The sequence below is a fragment of the Musa acuminata genome, chromosome BXJ3-10 (genome assembly GCF_036884655.1).
Source record: "Musa acuminata AAA Group cultivar baxijiao chromosome BXJ3-10, Cavendish_Baxijiao_AAA, whole genome shotgun sequence".
In the NCBI taxonomy this organism is placed as follows: Eukaryota; Viridiplantae; Streptophyta; class Magnoliopsida; order Zingiberales; family Musaceae; genus Musa; species Musa acuminata.
In genome coordinates, this window is record NC_088358.1 from 24637560 (window position 1) to 24663859 (window position 26300).

Consider the following 26300-nt stretch of genomic DNA (forward strand, 5'->3'; position numbering starts at 1 on the left):
TGTTCCTCTGGCCCAACATGAATTTTCCTGCATTAATTGTCCATCCTGATCGAAGCATCCTGCGTCACTCAAAACGCAGATTAAAACATTAACACAATTATCAATTGGTTTCATCATCAAAATACGAGATTCAATAATCTCCCCCTTTTTTATGATGACAACCAATTGATGACAGAGTTAAAAACTCCCGGAGTTTAACCAAACTCCCCCTATCAATATGCTTTATTGATAGAAACTCTTGGATTTAAAAATCTAAGTAAACATGTCATGATCAAATCATGCATGAAATCAACATACTTTTCTCCCTTTGTCGTCAATAAAAAAGAGAAGTCCAATTATTCATGTGTTTGGAATATAAGTTCAACTCAAAAACATAATATCGAGTTTTATCGTCAACAAAAAGGAGAAGTACAATTCTCATGTGTTTAAACATAAATTCAAATCGTTGCATGAAAAACATGAAGTTTTATCATCGTGCAATTTGTAAGCTAAAAAATTTGGCAAGTGTTACATCATGCTTAAAACATTCAAGCTATCAAGTTGTAGATATGCAAGGTAGTAAGTTAGCATGTGCAAGTTAGCATCTTTGCTTTTCTTTCCAAGATAGCATTTCTTTATAATGTTCAAGATAATAAGTTCTACATCATGCTAGCTAACAAATTAGAGAAGTTCAAGATAGCATTTCTTTATAATGTTCAAGATAATAACTCTTTCTCCCCCTTTGTCATATTTTGTTTCTTGAGATAGGCAAGATAGCAATTTTGGTGATGTTCATTCAATATAGCAAGTTAGTAATTTTTGTTTTGAGATGTGCACATTAGCAACTCTTTCTCCCCATTTGTCATCGGCAAAAAGAAGAGAAGACTTTTATGTCAATATCTAAATCATGACAAAGGTAAGTATCAATCTTATTTGTGCATCATTATATTTTCAAATTAAGACATGCACAATTTTAAAACCTTACATTTTATTTTTTATGCACGATATCGAAAAATCAATCAATATTATGAGCATATCATACATGATTTTCAAGCATTCATGATATATCATTTTGGCATTATGATCATAGCTATTCAAATGATGGTATCTAAATGTCAAAATTCATTACATCTTATCATGCATGATCATTAACTTCTCATTTGGATTTCATGCATAATTTCATTTCATCACATTCAAAATATCAAGAGAATTTTGATGATGAGATACACATTTCATGAATGCAAGGAATTTTACATAATAAAATTCAAATCATTTATCAAGAAGAATTATATCATGAAAAAATCTTGATTCATAGAAAAATTTCATGTATCGAATATCGAGAAATCAAGATGATGATTTATATAAAAAATATCACAAGTTATATTCAAGAGAAAAATTATTATTCATTTTTAACTCATTCAATTTATCAAATCAACATTTTTTAGATATGCATGATACCAAAACATGATTCCAAATGTTTGACATATAATATGCATAAATTGAAAATTTGAAAAGAGAAGGGAATAATTCAAAGGTACAAGGTTATAAACAAATGTAACACCAAGTCATAAATCCAAAATTTCATGAATCAAAATAATCAAAATGATGTAATCTAATGTGATTTCAAGAAATCAATATCATGATTTTGATAAAACTCATTTTAAATTCAAATCATCAAACTCATTAATCTCATTTTTTAAAAAAATCGAGAAAGTAGGAAAAATATATTTTTTAGGAGAAACTTTTTTTTTTCTTTTTTGTTGTTTCAATTCATGTGATTTACTTCATTTATGCCAAATAAAAATGTGCATCAAAGTTTAGGATTGAAAAATAAATTTCGTCATAAAAACTATCAAAGACCAATAAATCACAAAAATCATTACGTATAACTATACATCAAGTAAGGTTTCATTGAACATAATTTTGAATGATTCTTATATCTAAAACTTCTTTAGTTTTAATTTATATGATTGACTTATTAAAATTTTTGTTCTTATGTCAAAACCATACATCATGTTTAAAAAACAAAGACAAGGTTCATAAAAAAAATATTAAGCCTTCCATACAAAAGCCATGCATCATCATTGAAAAGTAATATGGAAATCATCAAAATACACATTCTTGCTTCTAAAGAACATACATAAGATTAATCTTATTAAGTGTACAATCATTAGATTAATATCTAACATTTTATTATATTAACATAAAATATATAATTTTCATTATCATTTTCAAACTTACAAGAATGATCATATTTTTTGTATTTTTATTTTTAAACATTTAATTTTCAAGAAAATTAATTCAAAACTAAATTACAAAAAAAATACATCATGAAAAGCATCATGTAATTTTGAAGTAAATTCGGGGGATTTCGATTACCTCATCGTTGAATGTCGTTAAGGCGTAGTTTGCCATCTCGCCTTTGTTGATTTTCTTCTTGTCTTCAGAGGAGCTCGATTTATCTCAATTTGTGTTCTTTTTCTTATGTTCAAAGCAAGTAGGTCAGTTCTTTTTGTTCTTTAATTTTTGTTTCATGAACTTTTTAAGTTTCTTCGTGAGCTTAAGTTCACCATCACTTGACTTATGCTCGAGTGGTCTTCAAATGTTCTATGTCCCAAATCCTTCATGTTCTTTGGAAGGTGATTCTCAAGTTTTTTACGTGCATTGCACATCATTTCATAGGTCATCAAGGACCCGATAAGTTTTTCGAGAGGAAAATTGTTCAAAATTTTCCTCTTATTAAGAGAACACAAAATCTTGTTTACGAGTTCAAAATCCGAAAAATATTTGTCAACAGCATTAAAAAAGTTCAAAATCGTGCATTAAAAAGTTCCTTTTAGAATCTTTTACTCTACTTGTACCTTCGTGTGTGATTTCAATAGTGCATCAAATTTATTTTTGTCTAAGACACAAAATAAGACATTCATAGCCTTTGCATTTAGAGAAAACGTCTTCTTCTCCAAAACATTCTATTGGTTCATTGAAAGAAAAGACACTTCAAATCCGTTTTTGACTGTGTGTCATAAATTCAAATTAATCGAAAGCAAGAAAACTATCATTCGAGTTTTCCATAGTCCGTCTCATTGAAAAACGGAGGACGAATGGGAGAGTGATCCTCTTAAAAGCTGAAAAGAGCCATTTCTATTTCGGTGTTAAACCAAATTAGAAAATCGTGACTCTAATACCAATTATTAGGATTAGGGTGAATTAGTGCGATGGATAAAAACGTCAACTTTGTTAAATCTCTCGTATGTTGAAAACCGATTCCGACGTAAAAGTTGTTTCGTAAAGAACTTTAACTTAAGATCAAAAGGAGGCAGTTTGCAGATAAGATAAAGCGCAGAATGTAAATGCAAACCAAGATTTAGAGTGATTCGGTCAATCTTGACCTACATCCACTTTTGGCTTCCTCCTCCGACGAGGTCACCGTCGTCCACTGGAAGTCTTCCTTCAGTAGGCGAAGACCAACTCCTTACACCCTTCTTCTCCTTTTCACGGGTTTAGGAGACAACCCTTATTGGGTTAGCCTAATCCAAGCCCGTGCTAACTACGATTCCTAAGACATATTCTAAGCTAAACAAAGTTCGTAAATATATTCTTCCAACGAGCTTCCGACGAACTTCCGACGATCTCTCGGCAATGTTCCGGTGGACTCCCGCTAAACTCCTGGACTTCACGACGATCTTCTTGGCGAGTTTTAACGAGCTTCTTTGGCAAGCTCCGAGACTTCTCGATTGGTTCCTTTAGAACTTCTGACGAACTCTTGAACTCCCAACGTGATCGCGTCCTTAACTTCGGGACTTCATTTTGCTTCATGCCTTGCTAAACAAACTTCGATCTAGACAATTAATACTAAGCATTAATTAAGTTTTTCGGCATGTCATTGGTCTCTCGACGCTTCGTCCGATTCTTCGACGCATCGTCCTCTCTTGCGGCCTATTGCCTAATCGACCAATTGACTCCGTAACTCTGATATCCTTGGCGTAATTTCCGCTCTTCTTGGCCCGATACCCGAATCCACGACTCGAAACCTTTTATCGATACATCGACCAATTCATCGGCCCGACATCCAATCTTCTGACATGTTCCTTCGACCCAACATGATTTTTCCTACTTTAATTATCTCATCCTAATCGAAGCATCATGCGTCACTCAAAACACAAATTAAAATATATATATATATATATATATATATATATATATAGACAAACACAGTATATGTGTGTGTTTTTTTGTCTATGTATATCAGAATAAGTTGCACAGATTTCTACATTTAGAAACTGCATTACTTCACAAAGAGATTCCAGCAGAGTCCACTTGACCCCAAAGCATCTCAGCATAAATTTTCTCTTCTTCACTCTCCTGGATGGAAAAGTCGGATTCCTCAAAAGTTACTTCTTCATCTAGGATATCGTCGTTCAGTTCTTCCGTTGCATCTTCTGACAAGAATACCTTTGATGAAGTGACTTCAACACAGGCCTCTCGCATGGCCTGTGCTGTAGCTGGTCTATCACCATCTTGGTACTCTGGTGCAGGCATGACAAATGGCAGAACGAAATCATCAAGATTAAATCTGTTTCTACCATCTGCATCCGAAAGATCTGGCGGGGGCACAATCAAGACGACACCAAGCTCATAGTTACAAATATGCAGTTTTGGAGCCTTTGATTCTGACGATGAAAGCAATGTGTTTCCCCAAGCAGCAGGACTGAAATTGTGTGACCCAATATATATCCAACCAAATGAGAACATACCATTTCCAGATTGGAAACGTCTCTGAGCTACCTAATAAAAAATACCTCAATCACAGGCTCACAGATAATGTAACACTACAGAAATCAGAAGTCAACTCATGATGTGGAAAAGATACCTTGACATGCATTGGGTATCCTAGCCTTTCACATGGATAAGGAATGGCATCATGAAATATACCAGCAGTTGTCAACCTTTGCCAGGTTCTCTGCGTAACAGATCAGGTTATCTTGAGAAACGTAGCATTATTAACTATTTGGCTTTTCTTTCATGACCATAACATGAGAGGACGACATTTCTGAAGCCCTTGCAAGAAAAACATAGTTACCTAGAAATTCATCATGTCAACAACTATTTGGCAGCAAATTGAGTTCCTTGAAGAAAATCAACATGTACTTTGGCAGACATACTACTAGCAAGTCATTAACTGATAGTGGCAGACAAATAGATAAAGAAAAAGACTTTTACCTCTGACAGTGAAAGTAAGTGCCTAGAATCCCAAATGCCACGCCGTCCATTTTTCACTCTTTCAATGGTGGGGAATAAGATCTTAATTGATGGTCTATTTAGCTCATCAGCAGAAGTCCAGCAACCCCACTGAAAAAACTGCTTATAAGTGGTCGCAGAAAAACAAGAACCAGATCACAACAGAAGAACTAAGGGTACATTACCGCTGGGTCAGACTCGTTAGAATCAGGATACTGACACGACTTTTTCCCAGCTGCAGCTGAGAAAGCAGAAAAAAATTGCAAATTGACTGAAGTTCCAATTGAGGATGAACCTTTACATTACGAAAACACACTAGTAAGATGAGGCACTGTTTATTATTTACTTGAGCAAAGAAGAGTTACATTGCTTATCTGATCTCACCATACACAAAATCAACCTCTAGTGATTCAGGCCACTTGTATCGCGACAAGACCTACAGTGAAGCAAAACAAATATAAGAGTTACATTGCTTATCTGATCACACCATATACTCTCATAAATTGTCCAGAAAAAGGAGAATTGTCAAAGAGCTCCAAAAGCTGGTGAGAATCCAACTGACAGAAAGTTCATGGATAACTACAAAAAATTTGCAGCAGATGGGAACAGAAAAGAGGAAAAATCCTTGTCAACATGAATCTTGTCTCAGCATAAAAGATAAGTGTTGTCAATTGTGTTTGCCGGTGCAACAACATATATACTTGCAAAGAGAAGGCTGATCAATCAGCTATTATTTCAACTAGAGATTCATTTGTTCAACATGCATGCAAGTTGACAACACTTAATTGAAAACCATTTTCTCCAATACTAACTTTCCACACTGGTCAATTCAACCACTGCAACTTCTCCAATAACATCTAAGAGCATGTGGTCGTCGGTCAGCAAACATCAATAACACAAAACACATTTGTCATATTACTAATAAATGTATTTGCTCTGCTATTCTGCCCAAGCCTAAGGAAGAAGTACGGATGTAAAACACACATGATAATTCTGCTCATGGTCACTGTATGTGATGATTGTATACTTTAATAAAATAAGAAAAGTAAAACCATTAGTTTTGACTAAAGACCATATGCAAGTCAACTTAAAGGTCACTTCCATTCAAAATTCCTAAATGGAGAATTTAGAGTCATCCAAAGTAGAATGTGGCTGCATGCAGCCAAACGGCAGCAGGCTGTGGCGACCACTTGTAGGTTGCAGTTATTAGATGCCCACTAGGCAGCTGACAATTGCCAATCATTGGACAGTGCCCAGGTTTATTAGCTACTGATAATCAACCACTTACCAGCCAAAAACTGATATCCTCTAGCGGTTTGTTGATCATCTCAGTTTGCAAAAAAAGAGTCAATCAACAATAGTCTGCCAACGGTGGTGTTAATTGCCTATCATCTGTAAGGGCCGAGATAATCAACTAGCAATCAGCTGGAGACTGAAAATCTACAAATGTTAGGATGAACTTCAGATAGATCTACTATTCATGACCTGCTGAATTTTAACAATCATCAATTATCTACCCAACAGCTGTAGGTCTTCAATATAGTAATCAAGGCCAGAGGAAACCTGAGATGCGGGGCACATGCCACTCCCAGGGCTTCTGAAATGGTTGCCAAGGAGGAATAAAGAAAACTTGTCTACCTTCCTACCCACCCCTACCTATGAAGATCAGTACCACGAACCTCTTGAACAGAAACAACCACCAAAAAATACTACAATGTCCACTATCCATATAAACTTTTTTTTTCATAACTTTGTCCCATTCCTCCTATTACCAACATATTATATAAAAGAAAGATTGAATAATTAATTTCTCCATAACTACTGCATGTATTTCAATATAGTTTTAAACTACAAAAAGTCATCTAGATCAAACATTTTAAAAATAAAATCTATCAGTCCACAGTTTTCATATCTGATATTTTCTAAATTTAACTGGTTCTCTTCCATTCACATCATTTCTAAAATTGCAACTCATGCATTCCCTCCTAATTAACTATTAAAACTAAGATTTTTCCAGAAATCAACATTGCAGCAACTTAATTTTCTTTCCTTGCTACAATTATGCACAACTCAAACACTATGAACTAGATATCACATAGATTTAGGATGAAAGGCTTCAAGGTACTATCAGTACCTCTCTTAAACGCCAAAGTCCAAGACACCTCTGCACAGAAGCAACAAGTGAGCACAAAGACACATAATGCTCAGGACAGATCAATCTTGGTATTTCAGAAAATGTTGGCCCCTGCATCACATGACAACAGTAGTAGTCAGAGAAAGTATCTAGAATTTCGTCAAAGCGCATTAAGGATGAAAACAGTTCAGTTTCAAAGAGCATCTTATCAATGTTGACATGCCTAAAATTATGTTAAACTAACTTGCCTTTGAGACAGAAACTAACAACTGTACTCTAGTGCTGCTTCCACCAAATGCAGCTGCAAGGGCTTCCTTTGCATAGATGAAGGCCGAAAAACTAAAAAACCCAATGTCACTGAGAGGAGACAACCATTTTGCAACATCTCTAGGCAGAAAACCAAGTTGCACAGAATCTGTTGAATGAATTGGTAACAGTTGAATCTTGGAGTTATTGGGGCAGTAAAGATGAAGTCAGTAATTATATCTCGAAGATGTGACAGAACATGTTTGATCTCAAAATGCAGGCATAAATCAATTGCAAGAAGATTGCTTGATATACACAAGACACTTCAATTCTATCAGACACTAACAGTGACATCTGGAGTCGGATATGCTTTTCAGACTCTGTAACCATTTGTTGCATGACCAAGTAGAAAAGTTACCCAGATTGTAAAAAAGATTGAAAGTGCTTACCTCCTACAGAAAATTTATCCAGATCTGCAGTAACAACCACACTCACTGCGTTAGTATCTGCTGGTATGTTTGTAGCTCTTTTCAGGAGAACTTCTACCATTCCACTAGTGTTCTCTCGACACTTTCCTAAAAGTGAAGCTAAAACTTTTAATTGACCACCATTTGGGTCAGGGGAAGCATGAAATCGATGGCTTAAACCAACTACAGTCGCTTGAACTGAACCAAAAAAATGCCCAGAAGTCTTACATTGCATGATCTGTTTAGCCTGCAACAAAGGCTAATTTCAGTGGTTGTTAGGGAAAAAAAAGTGATTACTAGATAACTGAGACAGAGCATATCAAAATTTCAAATGCAATAGGAAGTAAATTTTGGATTTAAGTCTTGCATGAACAAATCAAACTCAAGAAGCACTATTCTAAGAATGATGATGTAGTAAAGAGGAGGAAAGCATATTGAAGAAAGCACTCGTGACAAATTCATGTGATCTGAAATGGATTGTAAGGCTCAACACATAGGAGAAAGGAATAGATACTGATAAATCACATGCTCTGCTTGCATACTGGCTTTATACATGGGGAGTCATTGTATATAAAAGAAACCATAAAGTACAAGCATCCATAAGAAAACATAATTTGCCTGAACAAGGGAATCAATGGAGGAGGAAATTACACTCCTTCAGTCCAATAAGATTGTCAAAATTATTTCATCTTTTGAACTTAATATATTTTGCCAAGGAATAGATACACGAAAGCTAACATCAACACCTTTAATTCCCATTTAACCAAATGTTGCATATTCTAGTTAGTTTAAAAGACAGAAAGAAATACACAAACTCTATCAACTTGAGGTGATCATCAAACATAAAGTGTATTAATTTAATACTGATATATGCATTGAGACAGAAAACATTATTCTGATAGTCTGATGTAAATGACCTTGGATATCAGTTTCTGAACACATATAAATGATACTTCGTTTCACACTTCGTTTCATTTATAAGAAAAAAAATCTTTTACCATGGTAAAGCACTTGCATAAATATATTAACTACATATAAAAAAGTACCTAAAGCCATTTTGTTAAACCCTTTAATACTTATTTGTTATGCATGGACATGGATATCAGATCAGATATAAAACAATTTGAACATGCCAACATATTCAATTTTGATTCAAGAAAGTATAAAATATAGCATGAAAAGATACTTAAATCACATAGCAACATATACTTCGATGGTACTTAACTAGCATGCAAACTGAAAAAAATTATTTCAACAAACAGAATTTAAAGAAATGTAAAATAACAAGGACTTCTGATAAGTGGTGTAGGCTCATTAGTTTAATCATTAATCATAAATATATTATCAATAGAAACGACATTAAACAGTTGTCCAATCGTACATCCATTTTGCCTAAAATCAAGTTCTCCAAAAAGTATTCCAATGTATTCTAAAAGTATCCAAAAATATTACTAATTTCTTCTAATAACAGATGCTCTGAGAAAGTACCTCAACCTATCTAAGAAGTATCATGTAAGTATCTCAGTTATGGCAGGCAATTTTAAGAATCTGTCTTCCATAATTGTCATGAACCTCATGGAATACCTTTTATCACCTTTGTAAAATAAACAAAAAGGCTGCTCCAAATGCTTTATCACCTAAGCTCTCTCTCATACTTTCCCAAATGCTTTATCATCTAAGTTCTTTCTCATACTTTCAAATGGTAAATGATCCTTTATTGCTATCTTACGTTTCCTTTGAACAGCCATTACATTACCTGATATGAAATGTAGATAATGCTATCCATATCTGAAAAGTTATTTTAAGATGCTCCAACAAGTTGCAGTTCACCAGACATTGAATTTACATCAGGATGTACTACAATTACTCACCGATAAGCAATAATCAGCCGCAAGATAATAAGAGCTCTGTGTATGGACTCCAGGCAATGAAGCAACAAGGTGGCAAGCAGCTTGTCCAAAGTTATACTTAGCGAACTCATTGACCCAGTGCGCTTGGCTGGGCACATCAACAATAAGTGATGCCACAAACCCAGCTAACTGAGCAGCAAAGTCAGATTTTAAATCTTCAATTGATCCAAAAAAAGCTGAATAATCTAGAGTACTTCTACAAGGAAAATCTTGCCACCAAACAGTGTTCGTCACATAGTCCCACTGTCAAGAAAAAACCTACTTACAAATAAGAATATAGTGAAATCATAATGGAAAAAAAACAAATAAGTCACCAAACAATGTTCATTGAATAGTCCCACTGTCAAGAAAACACCTATGTTCAAATAAGAATGCAGCAAATAGTGATAACAGGAAAAATACAAATAATTCATCATAACTGAAATGGTTAAACATCTAGAGTTGGACAAGATTGCAGGTATTCTAAGTACGATAGCACGGTTATGATAATCGGAGATCTTAACTGATGAACAATATTTGTCTGATTAAAAAGTACAAATTCCAATAATAAACTAGAGGAAGAAATTCCTAGTCAACATTGAAATAAAAGAGCTAGATACAGAACCAGATATATTAAAAAGAGACGTGATACGTGGAATCAAAGTATAATGACACTAAAAAGAATTAAAGGGCAATGTTGTCTGGAGAAGACATCTGAAGAAGCTGCATAGTTTGGTGAACGGCATACCAAAAGTGGGGAAAAAGGGAAAACCATTTTCAATGAACCTTTAAGGAAATCCAAAGTAGAAAGATAGCATATGCACACTACAGATTGCCTTTCATATGGTGTACTAGGGCATGCATTTACAAATGCCAACCAATGTGATCATAACTATCTATTTACAACAAAGTCAAAAGGAACATGATTACCAGAGGAAGCTTCACTAGAATTTAAACATTATCAATCGTCTAGAAGGAAGTACAAGACACTATTGTCAATTAACATGAACTGGGACAAGTGGATGATTGACATGCACATTGAAGAGTACAATGCAACCACGTTTGCTAGTACCCTATAGAAAATGAGTGAGAATGGGAAGAGGAAACCAAATAATACAATGTCCAGAGAGCAATGCTTATTTTAGTAGATGGTGAGCAAACATGAATATATCTATACTTACCTGTTTTGGAACTAGATTTGCTGAAGTAACTATAACTCGAAGACTTTCATCCCTCTGCAGGACAATAAGCTTCGGATGATGACATGCAACACCTTTTTTCTTTCGATCTTTTCCAAAGGCTATTACATCTGGAAAAGGGGGATAACTGCAAACAAAAGGCAATAAACATGAAACCAATTTGAGCTACTAAATAACATATACTTCTCATAAAAAATGCAATGAACTTAACTAAGTGCAATCATAGAAAGATACATACACCAACAATAGGTTTGGATAACTAATATATGGTGCAGAAGTCCTACTATCATGGCAAGCACTCCAACATCTTACACTGTCATGGCATGCAATTGTTATTGGCAGGTGGTTTGGTAATCGACAACATGACAAAAACCTGTCAAACTATCATTTTTGTTAAATATCAGCACAAGAGACAAAAGAAATCATATGATAGAATTGCGAGATCATATTAAAATATTTGTGAATGGCAGAGAGATATAACACACCAAGAAACATCACATGTAAATGTTGCAATAAAAACTCGAAGCAGTGTTTTCACTGGATGAAACAGCTCAGGCAGAGTGACTCCATCACAGTGAACAGATGTGCCAGGACCAGTGGGCTTGAGACGGTTCAGAAAGAATGTGCTGCCATCTGAATAACTGACTACCCCATCATCATCTGGATGGAGTTCACAATTATCGACTTCCATGATTTCAACTGCATTTACCGAGGACTTACTGTGCTCATCACTCAGAACATTCGAACTGACCACCTTTTGTGCAACATTAATCCGCAAACCATCTGTCTTACAGCATCCCTTAGAGTCCGGAGAAGCAGGGGATCCAATTTCCAAGGCCAATGGAAGTGTTACATGTTTTTCTTGTTGCAAATCAAGAAAATTCCTCAGGTAGGATATTGGATCGGAGCTGGCAAGTATACTTTTCAGCTGGCTCTGCAGAATGAATGATCTTGGGGCCAAAGGACTGTGTTCCAACGTGGAGAGTGAACGATTCACACGAGCAATCTTAACCTCAGAGAAAAAGACCCTATCCACGGCAAACCCACGCTTAATTCTACAACTATTACTCGATCCACTTCTGCAAGAAAACAATATCTCATCTCCGACCGACAATTCTGCTACCGCGCCTTGCCGGACCCTGCGACCATTAACGAAGACGCCATTGAGAGAAACCCTAGCGTTCGAGCACTGCCTTCCGGGTTGAAAGCCTCGCCTGATCTCGCAGATATGGGAACGACGGGGAAAAAGGAAGCCATCGATCAAACGGAGTTTACGATCGGATCCATCCAGAAATATCTGGCAATGACGGTTGCTGATGCAGCGTTGGAGGAGGACAAGATCGCAATAGCGGCGCCCCCGGCCGACGGTGTAGACCCGGTCCGATCGCAGGCAGATGAGATCGCCGGCGGGTTCCCCGAGGGGTCGAAGGTGAACGAAGCCCAAGCTAGAGGGTTGGGATTCCCGCGTCGCTCCATGATCGCTGTTGCGCTCATTGCATTCCATGAGAGAAATGAATCAAAGAAGCATAAAGAACACCAAGAATCATCGGAATAACAAATAAAAATCAAAGAGGACTGAAACAGCAACAAAAACCGGTTAAAGAAACAAGAAAATCACTAGAAATTTCAAGAAAAGAAAGAATCAATGCGAGGATGGTAGCAAGGGAAGGAGACTGACACAAGAAACCGATGAAGCAGACAAGGAATTGAAAGAATGATGGAACCCTAATTCCCTGACTCAAGAAAAACACTAGAAATGCCAAGAAAAGAAAGATTCAATGTAATGATGGGAGCAACGAAAGGGGATTGATGCAAGAAAAGAACGAAGTAACGGAGGGATTGGAAGGATGATGGTACCTTAATTCCCGCTCGGCTAGTTATTTCTTGAGAACGAGTGACCGAACCCGAATGGAACCGGCCTTATGAATTCTATATGACGTCGAGCCGACTTGGCCACTGACATCGCGACCAATGCAGGACATCGAAACAGAGCCAGCAACAGATGGTTCGAGCGAATCTCAACGCAAATCTGGCGGGCGAAATCTACCGGGACATGTTTTAGATGATCGATTGCGTTACTGGGTCGAGTCAGAATTACGGCAAGTCGGGTTCTCCATTCGGGTCAAACATTTGGTTCCTCGAATAAAAGTGGAACTCGAACAGACAGCCATGGATTAGCCAAATTCCCTGACGAAGCTTCGAAGTTGCACTGTGTCACGTCATCTCCCTAGACTCCGACCCGATATATCTTATGTAATTTAGTGCGCAAGATCGCAATTGCGGTGCCTCCGGCCGACGGTGTAGACCCGGTCGGATCGCAGGCGGGTCCCCGAGGGGTTGAAGGTGAACGAAGCCCAAACGAGAGGGTTGGGATTCCCGCTTCGGTCCACGATCGCTGTTGCGCTCACTGCATTCCATGAGTGAAATGAATAAAAGAAGCACAAAGAACGCCAAGAATCATCGGAATAAGCAATAGGAATCAAAGAGGACTGAAAGAGCAACGGAAACCGATTAAAGAAACAAGAAAATCACCAGAAATTACAAGAAAAGAAAGAATCAATGCGAGGATGGTAGGAAGGGGAGGGGATTGACACAAGAAACCGATGAAACAGACAAGGAATTGAAAGAACGATGGAATCCTAATTCTCCGAAACAAGAAAAGTACTAGAAATTCCAAAAAAAGAAAGTTTCAATGTGAGGATGACAGCAACGAGAGGGGATTGATGCAAGGAAAGAACGAAGGAACGGACGACCGATCGTACCCGAAAGGGACCGGCCTTCTGAGTTATATATACATCGAGCCGCTCGGCCACCGACATCGCGACTGATGCAGGACATGGAAACAGCGTCAGCAGCAGACGACCCCGAGCGCGAATCTCAACGCAAATCTGGCAGGCGGAATCTACCTGGACATGTTTTGGACGATCGATTGCGTTGTCGGGTGGAGTTATTCTATGGCGAGTCGGGTTCTCCACTCGGGTCAAGCATTTCGCTCCTCGACGATACAATCGGGGCTCGAACAGGCAGCCATGGATCAGCCATGCCCTGACAAAGCTGACCTGACTCATCTCGCACGCCAGATGAGGTTGGACCTGACCCGACATGTACTCTTAGACTCTTAGTAACACATCACAATTGAACTCGATCTACCGCAAGCCCCTAACACGATTAGTACATCGCCCTGCTATTGACGCTGGATCAAATCATATCTTATGAAATTTAGAGCGCAGGATCTTGATCGAATCAATAACTTACAAATTTGATGCAATTGTTTGAATTGTCAAGTAATTGGGCTCAGTCGTTTTGTGGATGTATCATAATAGTACTAATGATTCATCAGAATTTGTCTTGTTCCCTCAAAAGCACTTGTCATTCGCATCTCGCTGCGGAAAACCACAGCCAGAGATGTACATATGTGAGCCCAACGTGGCGCGGTGAACCACGACCAATCAATGATACTTTTGGCTCCAAGTTGTGTCGGCATTGCAGCCCTACACTGCTTGATGTAATGGCGGAGGCGGGCTCGCAGCCCTACGTTGCAGGATGGGCAATCCAAAATCCCATCTCTTCTGCTTGAAAAAGCAAGTTGCTAGTTATCTAAATTAAGAAAATTAAAATTATTATAAACAATGGCAGCCGTACTTACATAAGACTAATTACTAAAGTAGCATGTACTTACTAAAGTAGCATGCAGGCTGCATTGTGACAGCACATTCTCATTAAAATGTTGTATAAATTTAGACTAATATCAAACGTCAACTCATGCCAGCATATGGAGCCAATATTATCACACAATACGCATAGGTGTTGTTCAAGCAAAATGCACCAAAGCTGAAAAAGAAGTTTGAATTGAGGTACTAATGAGCCGAAACATCTGTAAACAAGAATCAACAATTAACACTGCATTATTTGATATAAAAGACATGCCGTGTCTGATGATAATGACTAAGTTTGAGATAGCAAGAAACCCTACTAACAGTTCATCATAAAGCAATCAATTTAAGATCTGTATATAAATCCCAAACAATTTGCTACCATAAAGTCATCCTTGTGCAATTTAAGATCAAGAGTTCCTATATTTTAGACTAAATTGTGTACGTAAAAACCTTGATAGACATCATATACAAACAAACTGCCCCCAAAAGTGAAGGGAAAAAAGAAAAAGCAAGCTGCTAGATATCTAAATTAAGAACATTTACACCAATCCAACGTGATCCTTCGAACAAACAACATTTGTAGAAATTACTACAAGAGAATATTACTCACAGAACATGAAGTGCATATTCTTCTTAGAACTACAACAGAGAGGCGATAAAAAAGAAAAAGAAGCCAAGTATCAAAATTAGATATGTGCATGTTCTTCCACTAATCCTATATATGAACATATGAACGAATAACATTTCTAGAGGTTATCCATAGAAAATGAACAGCAAGAAAATAATTATTTTAACTAAATTCTGCATCTGTTCACACTAATCTTGTATCACTATACAAACAAATGACTTTTAAAGAGATTATCCATATAAATGTCAAAATCTTGCTCAGCAAGAGAATAAATTGATTGCAGAAGCATGTACAACCAGCAAATATTTCATATATACCGAATACATATACCTATAACATTGAGAAACTTATGATGATAGAAATTCATAGTAAACATACTAACAATACCTCACTTCCTGATGGATTGTTTCAAGCAAAATCATCCTCATCAAGTTACTTCGATTGACAAATCCCTCGCAACCTCTATGATAGACAAATATCTAACCCAGTAATTAACGCTCCTAGATCCAACAAATGCATATATCAATCTTTTTAGAGCCAGTAGTCTGGCATGAGTGCCAGGAATTAAACTTGAAAAGAGGCCAGTGACTTGTTTAGCAAAAAGATGAAGTGCATGCATGGCCAACACAAGATAATTAGACTTTAATCATGAATAAAGCTCTATTTCCTGAAAAATTGTGATAACATACATACACTGGAGGAACGAAAAAGTAAACTTAACCAATATCAAAATGTGTTGACACATTTTGATAACACATGTTTTGTCTTAGTTGCTAAAACATCTTTGCAAAGACCTAATGTGAGGGACAGACATGGATCAAACACATGAAGCATGGTATCACCCATTATCATCGCATTGACAATTTCAAAGGACACACCATGTGTAAAAACAATAAAGCAAATTTAAGACAAGATTGCTCCGACAGTAATAAAGAACGTGACATCTTGCAAACATGTTGATTCCCATATATGCACCTGATTAGATATATACATAAACATAAACATTAAACATGCCATTAATAATTATTCAAACAAAAACATCTCTGGATACTATCCATGGAAATGCCAAATCCTATGTGCAAGAATCTACATTTGACACTGGAAGTAAATCTTTTGAACATGTTGCACACCAATGCAACAATCTACTGTACAGCCAGCAAAAATTTCCAATACGATGAATGTATACACCAACAAGATTCAAAGGAAACTTTTAATTATACATGAAGTGTTTTCTAAACATGCTAAAAATACAACCATACTTTGGCATATTATTTCAACTAAAACTATCATCATTAATAACTTTGATTGGCTTATAATTCCTCCCTACCACAATATGCTGGATAAACTTCTTAACGACCAATTAACACTCCCAGATTCAAATGCTGCCTAAAATAATCGTTTGTATGGAGAAATTCAACATGATAAGGAGCAGTGGTGAGTTAAAAAAAAATTGAAATCAATGCAGAAAATTTGTTAAGAATCAAGCAAAAATCATATATATGCAGAAAAACTAAAAGACTCTGCTAGTCTAAGGGTGACAACAAACAGTGTGACAGCATCCAGAGCCAACACAATTTTTATACTTCTACAGAATCAAGACTCTGTTGCCTAAGAGTGAAGACACAAAAGGTGATTGCTTAAATATTTCTTCCATTTCAAACATCACATGTTTTAGGCAATAATAACTAAATCAACATGGTTCATGTCGACCATTGCTAACAGAGTATTACACTTAAACTATTGAGTGGAGTAACAAAAGGGATTCCTATAAATCTGATTCAGCTCCTAATGAATAGAACAACCTTTGGAGCAAATGGATACTTTAGATAGGATAATCCTGGTCTAAACCTATTAAATCCTTAATAAGCTTGGAAAAATAAAAACAATTCTACAACATTAATTGATACTCCCAGGTTCATGCCCAAGCTTTATTTCAACAAAATGCAAAAACAGAAGGGTTTTTGATGCTCCCGGGCAAAATGCTACCTTAAACAATCACTTGAGCAAATAGACTAAACTCCAACATGGGTGCCAAAATTAGGCTTGGAGAAAGGCAGCTGCTGGAAGTGGACGCAGACTGAACTCCAACATAAGTGCCATAACTCTAGATCTAATAACAATAATAATAAATAGGGAAGGTTCAGATTCGCTACTTGTTCATCACGGGGACAAACGATCTTGCATTTCTCCGTTTTCTCAGCGGAGGAGAAGTGATGTTGCATCTTCTCCTCTCTTATCAGCGGAGGAGAAGCGATCTGGTTTTTTCTTCTCTCTTCCACCGAATCCCATCCAAAGAGTTAAACATGGCTGCTGCGGTTCCCATGCCGACCATCCAAGCTGCCCCACCATCGCCTTATAACGACCAGAAAACGAAACATCGAAGAGAAGATACAATTGATTTAAGATCTATGTTGAGGGCCATATATAATCATAAGAATCATGAGTTCACCATCACCAAAGGCGACTGATCCAAGATCGCGCGCGCCAACAGTGTTCGTCATAATCGGCTTCTCACATATCAAAACCAATATAGATTTACAGAGATCCATAAACCACAACCAACAGAGATAGAGATAAAGCGATCAAGAAAAGAAGAAAAAACGTGGAGTAAATTAGAGGAAAAAACCTTCGGCGTCGGAGAGAAAAGAAATAGAGGAAGGGAAGAGGGAAACCTTTCCGTAGCGCCATTTCCCGCTCTGTCCCCAAGACGAAGCATGGCCTCATGAACTACCTGGAAGACCTACAGAATTTGAATGCGCCACGCCTCGGCCCAAGGTGTTTCCATGCGACGGCACCGACCTTGACCGGGCCGGTCTGCAAAAGATGTTTCTCGACCCGGCCCAGGATAAAAGACTATTTTTTTATATAAGCACAGGGAAATGTGGTTATATATGTCAATTGGACGTATCACCCGTCACCAATAAATATTGAAGGCACCGATTTATATCAACGCAAGTGTTTTCCCTCCCTTTTTAACTGGAATATAAATAAGATGAGGAATATTATATATATATATATATATATATGTATATATATATATATATATATGTATATATATATATATATCGGGTCGGGTTTGGATGAATTAATCGACCAATTTCGTAATTCCAATCAAGGACCGGGGCACCTCAGTAATCTGGTCGAGTGACGAAGCATTTATGCTCCGTCCGCCCTACCCTTCTCCTGTAGCGCAGTTGCGGCGTCGGCGTCCACCGGCGACACCACCTCCTCTTCTTCCTTCGCGTCTTGCCCTCCCTCCGTTGCAAAGGTGATTCCTGTCATCTCACCTTCAAATGTCCCCGTCCCGCTAAGTTAACGACTGCTTCGAAGGGTTGACTGATTCCTCATTTATTAGGGTTCAGGGTTTTAGCTGTTTCACTAGATGTTGCAGGTTATTTAGCCATCTGGAAAAGGTTTGGTGTCTGAATTCTGATCTCATCTCATTCTTGCCTGTGGAATTTGTTTCCAGAGCCTCTCTCTTAGGGCTAGTACTTTTGATGCCATCTTATGAATGGGGAATGCATGTTGATCTTTATTTGGTCGTTTTTTGATGCATAGATGTGTCCTACCTCTGTTCGAGATGCTGAATGTTAGATGGTTCGGGCTTCTTTAACAATCCATTTTATCTGAGCTGGTGCATTAAGGGCTAGTATCTCACAGGCGTAGGCAAAAGGCGCCTCTCGAGTGTGTAGAGTGCTTTGCAGTCAACCAAATTAATCTTCTTGCTGCGTATATGTATACCTTAAGATTTTTAAGCTTTGTGATGTATAATAATAATTAAAAGTCAGCAGCAGAGATCGTTATCATTGTTATTTTTTTCTCTGAAAAAAAATTGAAGCAAATGGAGATGCTATAAATGGTAATGTAATAAAAAACTCATATAGCTGCTCGATGACCACTTCTCAATCATTCACCTTGTCATGTTTAATCCCTATCTGAAAGTCCTTATTGTTGCTTTTGCTACTCGAGCTTTTCATTCCTGGTAAAGATCGTCCTGATCCTATACTAATGGTCATCATACGCAGTCAGTGAAAGGGACTTGGTTTTGTTTGCTGGCTTTGAGAGCTGAAAGCTTTAGTTGGAATATGTCTTTTCACCAGGGCTTGACAATATCACCTTCTAGTTCCATCATCATATGATGTTTTTTTCTGGCAGATGAATGTGGAGAAGCTCATGAAGATGGCCGGTGCTGTTCGCACTGGTGGAAAGGGCAGTATGCGCAGGTTTTAATTGTTTTGGCACCTTCTTTGGAATGATAACACCTTCACTAGTTACTTTTGTATAGTTAGGAGGCTGAAACTTTTTACTCTGCAATTTGCAATATTATTTTTAGAGGCTGATTAGAGAACGCTGTAAATGTCTTCTTTTTACCTGCATTTTGACTAGGAAGAAGAAGGCAGTTCACAAGACTACAACAACAGACGATAAGAGGCTACAGAGCACATTGAAAAGAATAGGCGTAAATGCCATTCCTGCTATAGAAGAAGTCAACATTTTTAAGGATGATCTTGTTATTCAGTTTGTTAACCCTAAGGGTAATGAACATTGTATGCATTAAAAAAACACTGAATTATTTGATAAGGACCTAATGATTTTTTCCTACTTTATTTCTTTTTCAGTGCAAGCTTCTATTGCAGCCAATACATGGGTTGTTAGTGGCTCTCCTCAGACAAAAAGTACATAAATATCTCTCGTAATAGTCTGATTTTGGTTTATGTTAAGAGATAGTTAACAGAATTTTATTTTATTTTATTTATTATTATTTTTTGTTGAAATGTTTTCTTCTGAAATTCTTGGGTACAACTTACACATGGCATTTTCTGGTGACAGAACTTCAAGATCTGCTACCTGGGATCATTAACCAACTCGGTACTATTACTCCCACCAGCCCATTTTTGCCGTTCTTTCTTCGAAGGGTTGGACTTTATGTTCGGTTTCCACCACAACCTGTGCATCTCTGCTAGTCTACTAATTTGCAAATGCACATGCATCATGGCTTCAAGTTATATATCTTTGATAAATAGGGACCTTGCTGAACTGTTTGTGTCTGATCTTGCTGCATTGTTTTGATTTCACGTTTACTATGTTTATTACTTTTCAAAATGCTGAATGCTAATGCTGGAAAAATTTCCTCGTTCACTAACTATTTTGTGTGGTTATTTCCACTTTGTTTGCATTTGTTTGTATGGGACTGGCGAACAGCTTATCTAAATTGCTGCACTTGCTATCTCACACTTACAAAAGATTTCATTTTTCTCAGATTGTTATGTTATGACATTATGATAATATTCTAATTTCTTCAGGGCCCGATAACTTAGAGAACCTGAAGAGGCTTGCAGAGCACTTGCAGAAACAGGCACCGGGTACAGGTCCCACAGCAAAGCAGGATGATGATGAGGATGATGTCCCTGAACTGGTGCCTGGAGAGACATTTGAAGCAGCTGCTGATGAAAATCAAGCTTCGTAGAGGAGATTTGCTTCCGGAAAAGTTCTACCTTTCATGCAGTTGTTTCCTCATTTTGGATGGTGAAGCAAATTCTGTCATTTATGTAACTTGGAGCACCCGAACACAAATCTGGTGTTATTTTCTTCAAAAGAATGTCAGACTAACGCTTGTTCTAAATTATCTACTCGGGCTAGTCCATGATTAACCCAAAGGCAGTGTGGACCTGTCATTTGATGTTTGCTGGATTCCTTTATCTCAAAGCTTGTATGTGTGCCTTTCTAGCAACAACGATGTGGCGCATATGGGCAACTTGAAAGGTCGTGCAGCACTCTTCTAATTCTATCATCGTGAAGCCAACAACCATTAGACTCGCGAGAGTGTAAAGTGGCCACCGCTCCGTGGATCTACCTTTCTCAGTTGTTTTCATTGGATTTTTCGTTTCAGGTTGTGAGCATGCCATTGTGGATTTTCTATTGAAGGTTTAAGCTTGAGCACCAGAAAGTGTTGTTTATGGATTGCCACTCACACATTACCATCATCATCATCAACCGTTCCATGAGTACTTGCCTTTCCTATCCAGCCCTTACCTTGGCAGCATCACAATCAAGACAAAATCTTTTAAGTAACACTTGACTAAACACTGGCTGGAGCAATCGCTACATCAACATATGGACTAACAAAGACTAAATACCAATGGATAACTTGTCTTGGAAAACAAAGCAATACTTGCGATACTTGTAACATGTATCGAGCATGAGACCTATTAACAGCGCAACAGGGCACTAATCGCCAGACATCTCGATATAGACGCAACGACAACATTTATTCATCAGCTAAAGCTTCTCCGTCAAACTGTCTCGAGGATAATAGTAACGTACACTAACACGCTAAAATGCTCATCTAAATTGCTGTGGATGCCGTTGAAGTTCTTTGCTTATTACCTAGAATGATCACGATGACAGTAACATCGTCATGATACTTTCTCCTCCTCCCAAGAGGAATGTTCATCAGTTCTTCAGTCGTAAGACCTGTTTGCCAAAAGAAGTTACTAAATTACATGAAATAATAATATAAACCTAAATAAGAAAATTATACATGAAAGGAATCCATGTTTATTAGAAAGAAAATCTGAAAGATTATTTTATTACTCGCTGCAGCTTTTGTTGTGGTTTATCCAAAGGAGGCGATTATATGGCTGGTCGAAAAGGACAAAAAAGAAAAAACAAATAATAACAGAGTTACATAAGCCCATACCTTAAACTAATTTTTCTAGTGACAGAGGAAATCTAAAATTTAACATCGTAATGAAGCTTACAAACCATATGATTAGGCTTAAAATTTTAAAATTATAAAGTTAGGTTGAATAACAAAACTGTAAATCATAAATTTGATGCACATGTATCGAAACTCGTGTCTGTTGCTGCATGTTCTCTTCAGTTCGATATCAAATCAATTATACAATAATGTATATATAATTATTGATTTGCAACATATGTTAGTATATCATGAATATGTACATGAATAATTAATTAAAAAACATTATAAACTGTGAAATACCTGCATTTTCTGCAGCTCTTAGCAAAAGCTGCTCGATCAAATGCTTTGCTGGATCATCAAATGGATGATCCTCTATAAACTGATGAACCAGTTGCACAACTTCATCGTTTGTGTAGAAATCAAACAATCCATCACTTCCCAAAACAACAAACAAGTCATTCTCCGAAACCTCGTGGCTTGTGGTGAATGGATGAGTATAAACATATGGCGGGCTACGCAGGTCACGAACACGAAGAATTCCCATCAGAGCATCATTTAAATTTCTCTGCACAAGACATAAAAAGGATTTACACCGATACATCTGTTTGGCCAAAATTTTAAACTGACAAAAAAAATCGCTAACAATACCAAATTACCTTCTTCAAATAACCAACACCAAATGCACGAGTAAGCTTCAGCTTTCCTTTCACTCTTCCGCCAGTTACGGGAGAAGGCTCATCAGGATGATCAGCTAAAATTCTTCTATATTCCTCCTCATTATCAAGTGTATGAGTTTCAGTTAATTGAATAGCTCGAGGTGGATCATCTTTAATGAGACTACTTGTAGCCAACACAGCTCTACTGTCTCCTAGATTCATAGCATACAAGACCATCCCATGAAGAAGCACCGTTAGAACACAAGAGCCAACAGAAACTAGATCAGGGCGATCATCCATTTCTTGCTCAACCCTATACATGAAATCATTTTCAGCTTGGACTAAGGCGCTAGTAAGGCAATTCAGGACACCGAGCCGAAATGACTCAGTTGAGCATTCTTCTGTAGAATTCAGTGACAAGTTTGGCTTCAACTTGTTGTTTAAGCTCTCGATGGCCAAAGATAGCTCACTTTTAGTGGTGCGTCCTCCGGATGGATGTTGAACATTTTTCTCATTATTTTGTTGATTAATCTTGCACTCCAACAGGAATAGGTTATAGCCTATGTTTTCATAAAGTGTTCCAGCTAAAAAATCAGCAGCATCCCGTCCATTAAAGCCATCATATACTCCACAGAAGAGCCATCCATTCTCTTCAGAACATACTGCTTGTACGCGGTCTTCCCCGGCTGCTCCACCAGCCATTTGTACATCCATAGCATTTAAAAAGCTCGATGATCGAACCCCTTCAAGTGTGCCACTGTCAGAGGGAGAAGATGGTGAATGCAAGTCCAGCCTTGAAAGAGATGCAGAAGATAACACCCTTTTGAAAGACTGTGGTGAATCTAGCTCAGGTAAAATCTCCTCTCCAATGACACCATTGCATATATTTGTGTTTGCCAAGGTATGATTTGCACTGAGCGCAGCACCAGACAAACAAGAGAAAGAACTATTCCGCATCTTGTTGATGTTAGATTCTTGGATATTAACACCAGAAGAGAGTTCAAACTTATAATTAACTTCAGAAGAACAAAGACTGCTTTGATAGGCACTGCACTGGTAGCCAAAGCTGACATTGAGGTCACTTGAAGATTTGGGACTTTTCTCAAATTCCTCCATTTTCTCAGAACATAGAAATGGGAGGCTTCTCGTGCATTGATGGTTGTGCCTGGCTCTTTCTTCAAGAGAAATTTCTGCTCCCATTTTTCTTGAGATGACAGAATTTTCTACACTTGTACTCAAAAACACACATAACCTGCAAAATAATGTCAACATATGGATTCAATAGGTAACCTGCAAAAGTACCTTGTTTTTGGTGGAAGCTTACTGTATCGGTTTTTTATGTTCCTCAACGAGCTATTGAAAGGAAGGGAAAATATGTAGGAAAGTGGATGAAGAGGCCAACATATATGTTGCTGTACAATCTTGTAATATGAAACAAAGTATCCCTCAGTCCGAGATAAAATTAAACTGACTCCTCCAATGTGTAAATTTGATGAATCGTGCAATTCATCACAATGAAAGTGGCAAGATTGTTCTCTATATTGCAAACACATGTTTCCTAGATGAGGATAATGGTATATTAATTTTTTAAAATTCAATCTTTTGTAACATAAAAGCAATGATGAAACCTTTACAATATCCTCAAAGAAAACCTCTGCTTCCCTGAAATCCATCCTCTCCATACGGGAAATTACACGAACAGATAAGGGGCAAAAGGCATCACCTGCCAACTAAAGGGGGGTCTTCTGCTTAACGAATGAACCCACGGGTAAGATCCAGCAAGAACAGTCCCAACACCTGATTTCTTAAGAGACACCTTCTGCAATCAAAGCGAGAGAGGGACTTTAGAGCCAAACCATAACACATGGTGCGAAAAGGAAACGAGGCCAGATTCGAGACATGTACCACTGCTTCCATTAACTCAAATCACACGCATCATTACACGATGGAGATGCCCTGCTTGCCCCATGGTATATCGCTCTAACAGATCGAAGTGGTAGCCAGGAGGAGCTTTCCTTGATTCCGATAACTACAAATACGACATACAAGCAAACCTTGCCAGAATACCATTCCTTCTATAGGCACATGAAATTTTGAGTCGGAAACATTTATCATAGTGAGCAAAATTCTAGCTTTCAGAGACGTAATCTCCAAAAAAAAGAAGAGAAATTTATCGGCATACAGCAACTTCCAAAACCAAATCTCGCTATAAATCACAAGGTATCCAGAGAAATCAAGCGCAAGGGTACAGAGGCTCACAAGGGACTCACCTGATGATGGAAAATGCGCAGACGAAAAGGAGACGCTGTGCAGGGACTGCCAACCTGGAGTTGCGTTACAGGGTTTCTGGGAGGCTGAAGGAGGCTTCGGCTGAGTCCGTGGTTGGGAGGGCACGGATGGGAGGAAGATATAGAGGAGAAGAAGGACCGGTTGACCAGCTTCCCAAGATGCGTGTTGGATTCCACTGCGTATATTGATTGATTAAAAAGCCCATCAACTTGAGATTAGATTATGGGATCGAACACATCAGTTGCTCTCGGCGTCGGGACAGAATGATTGAGTCGCGGGGCCGCGGGAATCCATCAGAATCAGAAAAAAGAAGTGGACTTTTTGCGTGAGGCGAGCAGGTGGTGGGAGAGGAGGCCAAAGAGAAGACGAGAGAGCGAGGCTCGAGGGCGGGGCGCGGCTTCGCGTTCACTCACACCGCGACATGCAAGCCGCGAATTCTGCCACCCGACGACCTCCGCGACTGGCCGAGGATAGCCCACGCAGAGGAGAGTGACGCACCGTAACTGCAACACCAACGTCGTGCACGCATGGATTCGGAACCGAGCTAATTAGATATGATCTCCAGCAACTAATTATCTTTATATTTTTAACATTTATATTTATTTATTTTTATATTTTTAACATTTATATTTAATTTTTTTTATTTTTAACATTTATATTTAAATTTTTATATTTATAAAAATAAAAATATTTCTTTTTTCGTACATGAGAAAATATCACACGTACACAATACTTGATGATAAATCAAGTTAGAGTCATTCTAGTGATAAATCCTATAATATTTTCATCAGTAAAATTAATGATGTGAAAATAAATATAATTAAATAATTTATTTTTATAATAAATATAGAAATAACAAATATAATTTAAAAATATATATATAAAAATCGAGATGTTAAATATAACTATAATATTATAGAGAATAACATGCAACATCGAGTCACTCTATTTCATATAACACATTTCGAGGTATAATTTGCGTATGTTACATGGTTCATCGGAAATGGGATTGCTTTTCTTTTTTGTCTTTTGGTGCGTAATAGAAAGGAGATATAAAAGGTATCGTTTCGAATACGACAGAGTAACGAAAGCTTCCTCGATGGGTGCAATCCGCTATTGCTTTCAGCGACTTTTTCTGGCCGTGACTCCGTCGACGGGTCAATTCCCGGCCGACTCCCCTTCACAGACTGTTTCAGGTAAGGAGTAAGACTCGGAT

At 37.6% G+C, this 26300-nt stretch overlaps 3 protein-coding genes and 1 long non-coding RNA gene across 12 annotated transcripts; 1 reads left to right on the forward strand and 3 right to left on the reverse strand.

The window, feature by feature from the left end:
- Nucleotides 1-4200: 4200 nt before the first annotated feature.
- LOC135650473 (uncharacterized) lies at nt 4201-13003 on the reverse strand. 7 transcript variants are annotated; one of them, XM_065169841.1, is made up of 12 exons: nt 11638-13003; nt 11391-11525; nt 11135-11279; nt 9936-10217; nt 8047-8311; nt 7600-7766; nt 7352-7462; nt 5602-5653; nt 5403-5512; nt 5200-5328; nt 4850-4939; nt 4201-4764 (listed from the first exon to the last, which is right to left on the reverse strand). In XM_065169841.1, exons 1-12 carry the CDS (start codon nt 12654-12656, stop codon nt 4270-4272), a joined length of 3000 nt encoding a protein of 999 aa, XP_065025913.1. In that variant the 5' UTR covers nt 12657-13003; the 3' UTR covers nt 4201-4269. The 7 variants fall into 7 exon arrangements, 5 of the variants coding, with proteins under 5 accessions (XP_065025913.1, XP_065025912.1, XP_065025911.1 ...); XM_065169840.1 differs by having other exon boundaries at nt 4201-4755; nt 8047-8323; XM_065169839.1 differs by having other exon boundaries at nt 8047-8323.
- Nucleotides 13004-17145: 4142 nt separating this feature from the next.
- Nucleotides 17146-18350, reverse strand: LOC135650930 (uncharacterized). Of its 2 annotated transcripts, none has more exons than XR_010501665.1 (2): nt 18109-18350; nt 17146-17788 (listed from the first exon to the last, which is right to left on the reverse strand). It is a non-coding gene; the product is annotated as an uncharacterized LOC135650930 (long non-coding RNA). The 2 variants fall into 2 exon arrangements; XR_010501664.1 differs by lacking the exon at nt 18109-18350 and adding an exon at nt 17886-18095.
- A 204-nt stretch (nt 18351-18554) lies between these two features.
- On the forward strand, nt 18555-21127 carry LOC135651580 (nascent polypeptide-associated complex subunit beta-like). Its single transcript, XM_065171770.1, has 6 exons — nt 18555-18704; nt 19592-19659; nt 19823-19971; nt 20056-20112; nt 20267-20305; nt 20740-21127. The coding sequence occupies exons 2-6, from the start codon at nt 19592-19594 to the stop codon at nt 20901-20903; spliced, it is 477 nt and encodes a 158-aa protein (XP_065027842.1). The 5' UTR covers nt 18555-18704; the 3' UTR covers nt 20904-21127.
- A 424-nt stretch (nt 21128-21551) lies between these two features.
- Nucleotides 21552-25570, reverse strand: LOC104000632 (probable protein phosphatase 2C 39). 2 transcript variants are annotated; one of them, XM_009422721.3, is made up of 6 exons: nt 25066-25570; nt 24701-24824; nt 24519-24614; nt 22796-24047; nt 22440-22704; nt 21552-21910 (listed from the first exon to the last, which is right to left on the reverse strand). In XM_009422721.3, exons 4-6 carry the CDS (start codon nt 23993-23995, stop codon nt 21783-21785), a joined length of 1593 nt encoding a protein of 530 aa, XP_009420996.2. In that variant the 5' UTR covers nt 23996-24047; nt 24519-24614; nt 24701-24824; nt 25066-25570; the 3' UTR covers nt 21552-21782. The 2 variants fall into 2 exon arrangements, with proteins under 2 accessions (XP_009420996.2, XP_009420995.2); XM_009422720.3 differs by having other exon boundaries at nt 24701-24870.
- Nucleotides 25571-26300: the final 730 nt, after the last annotated feature.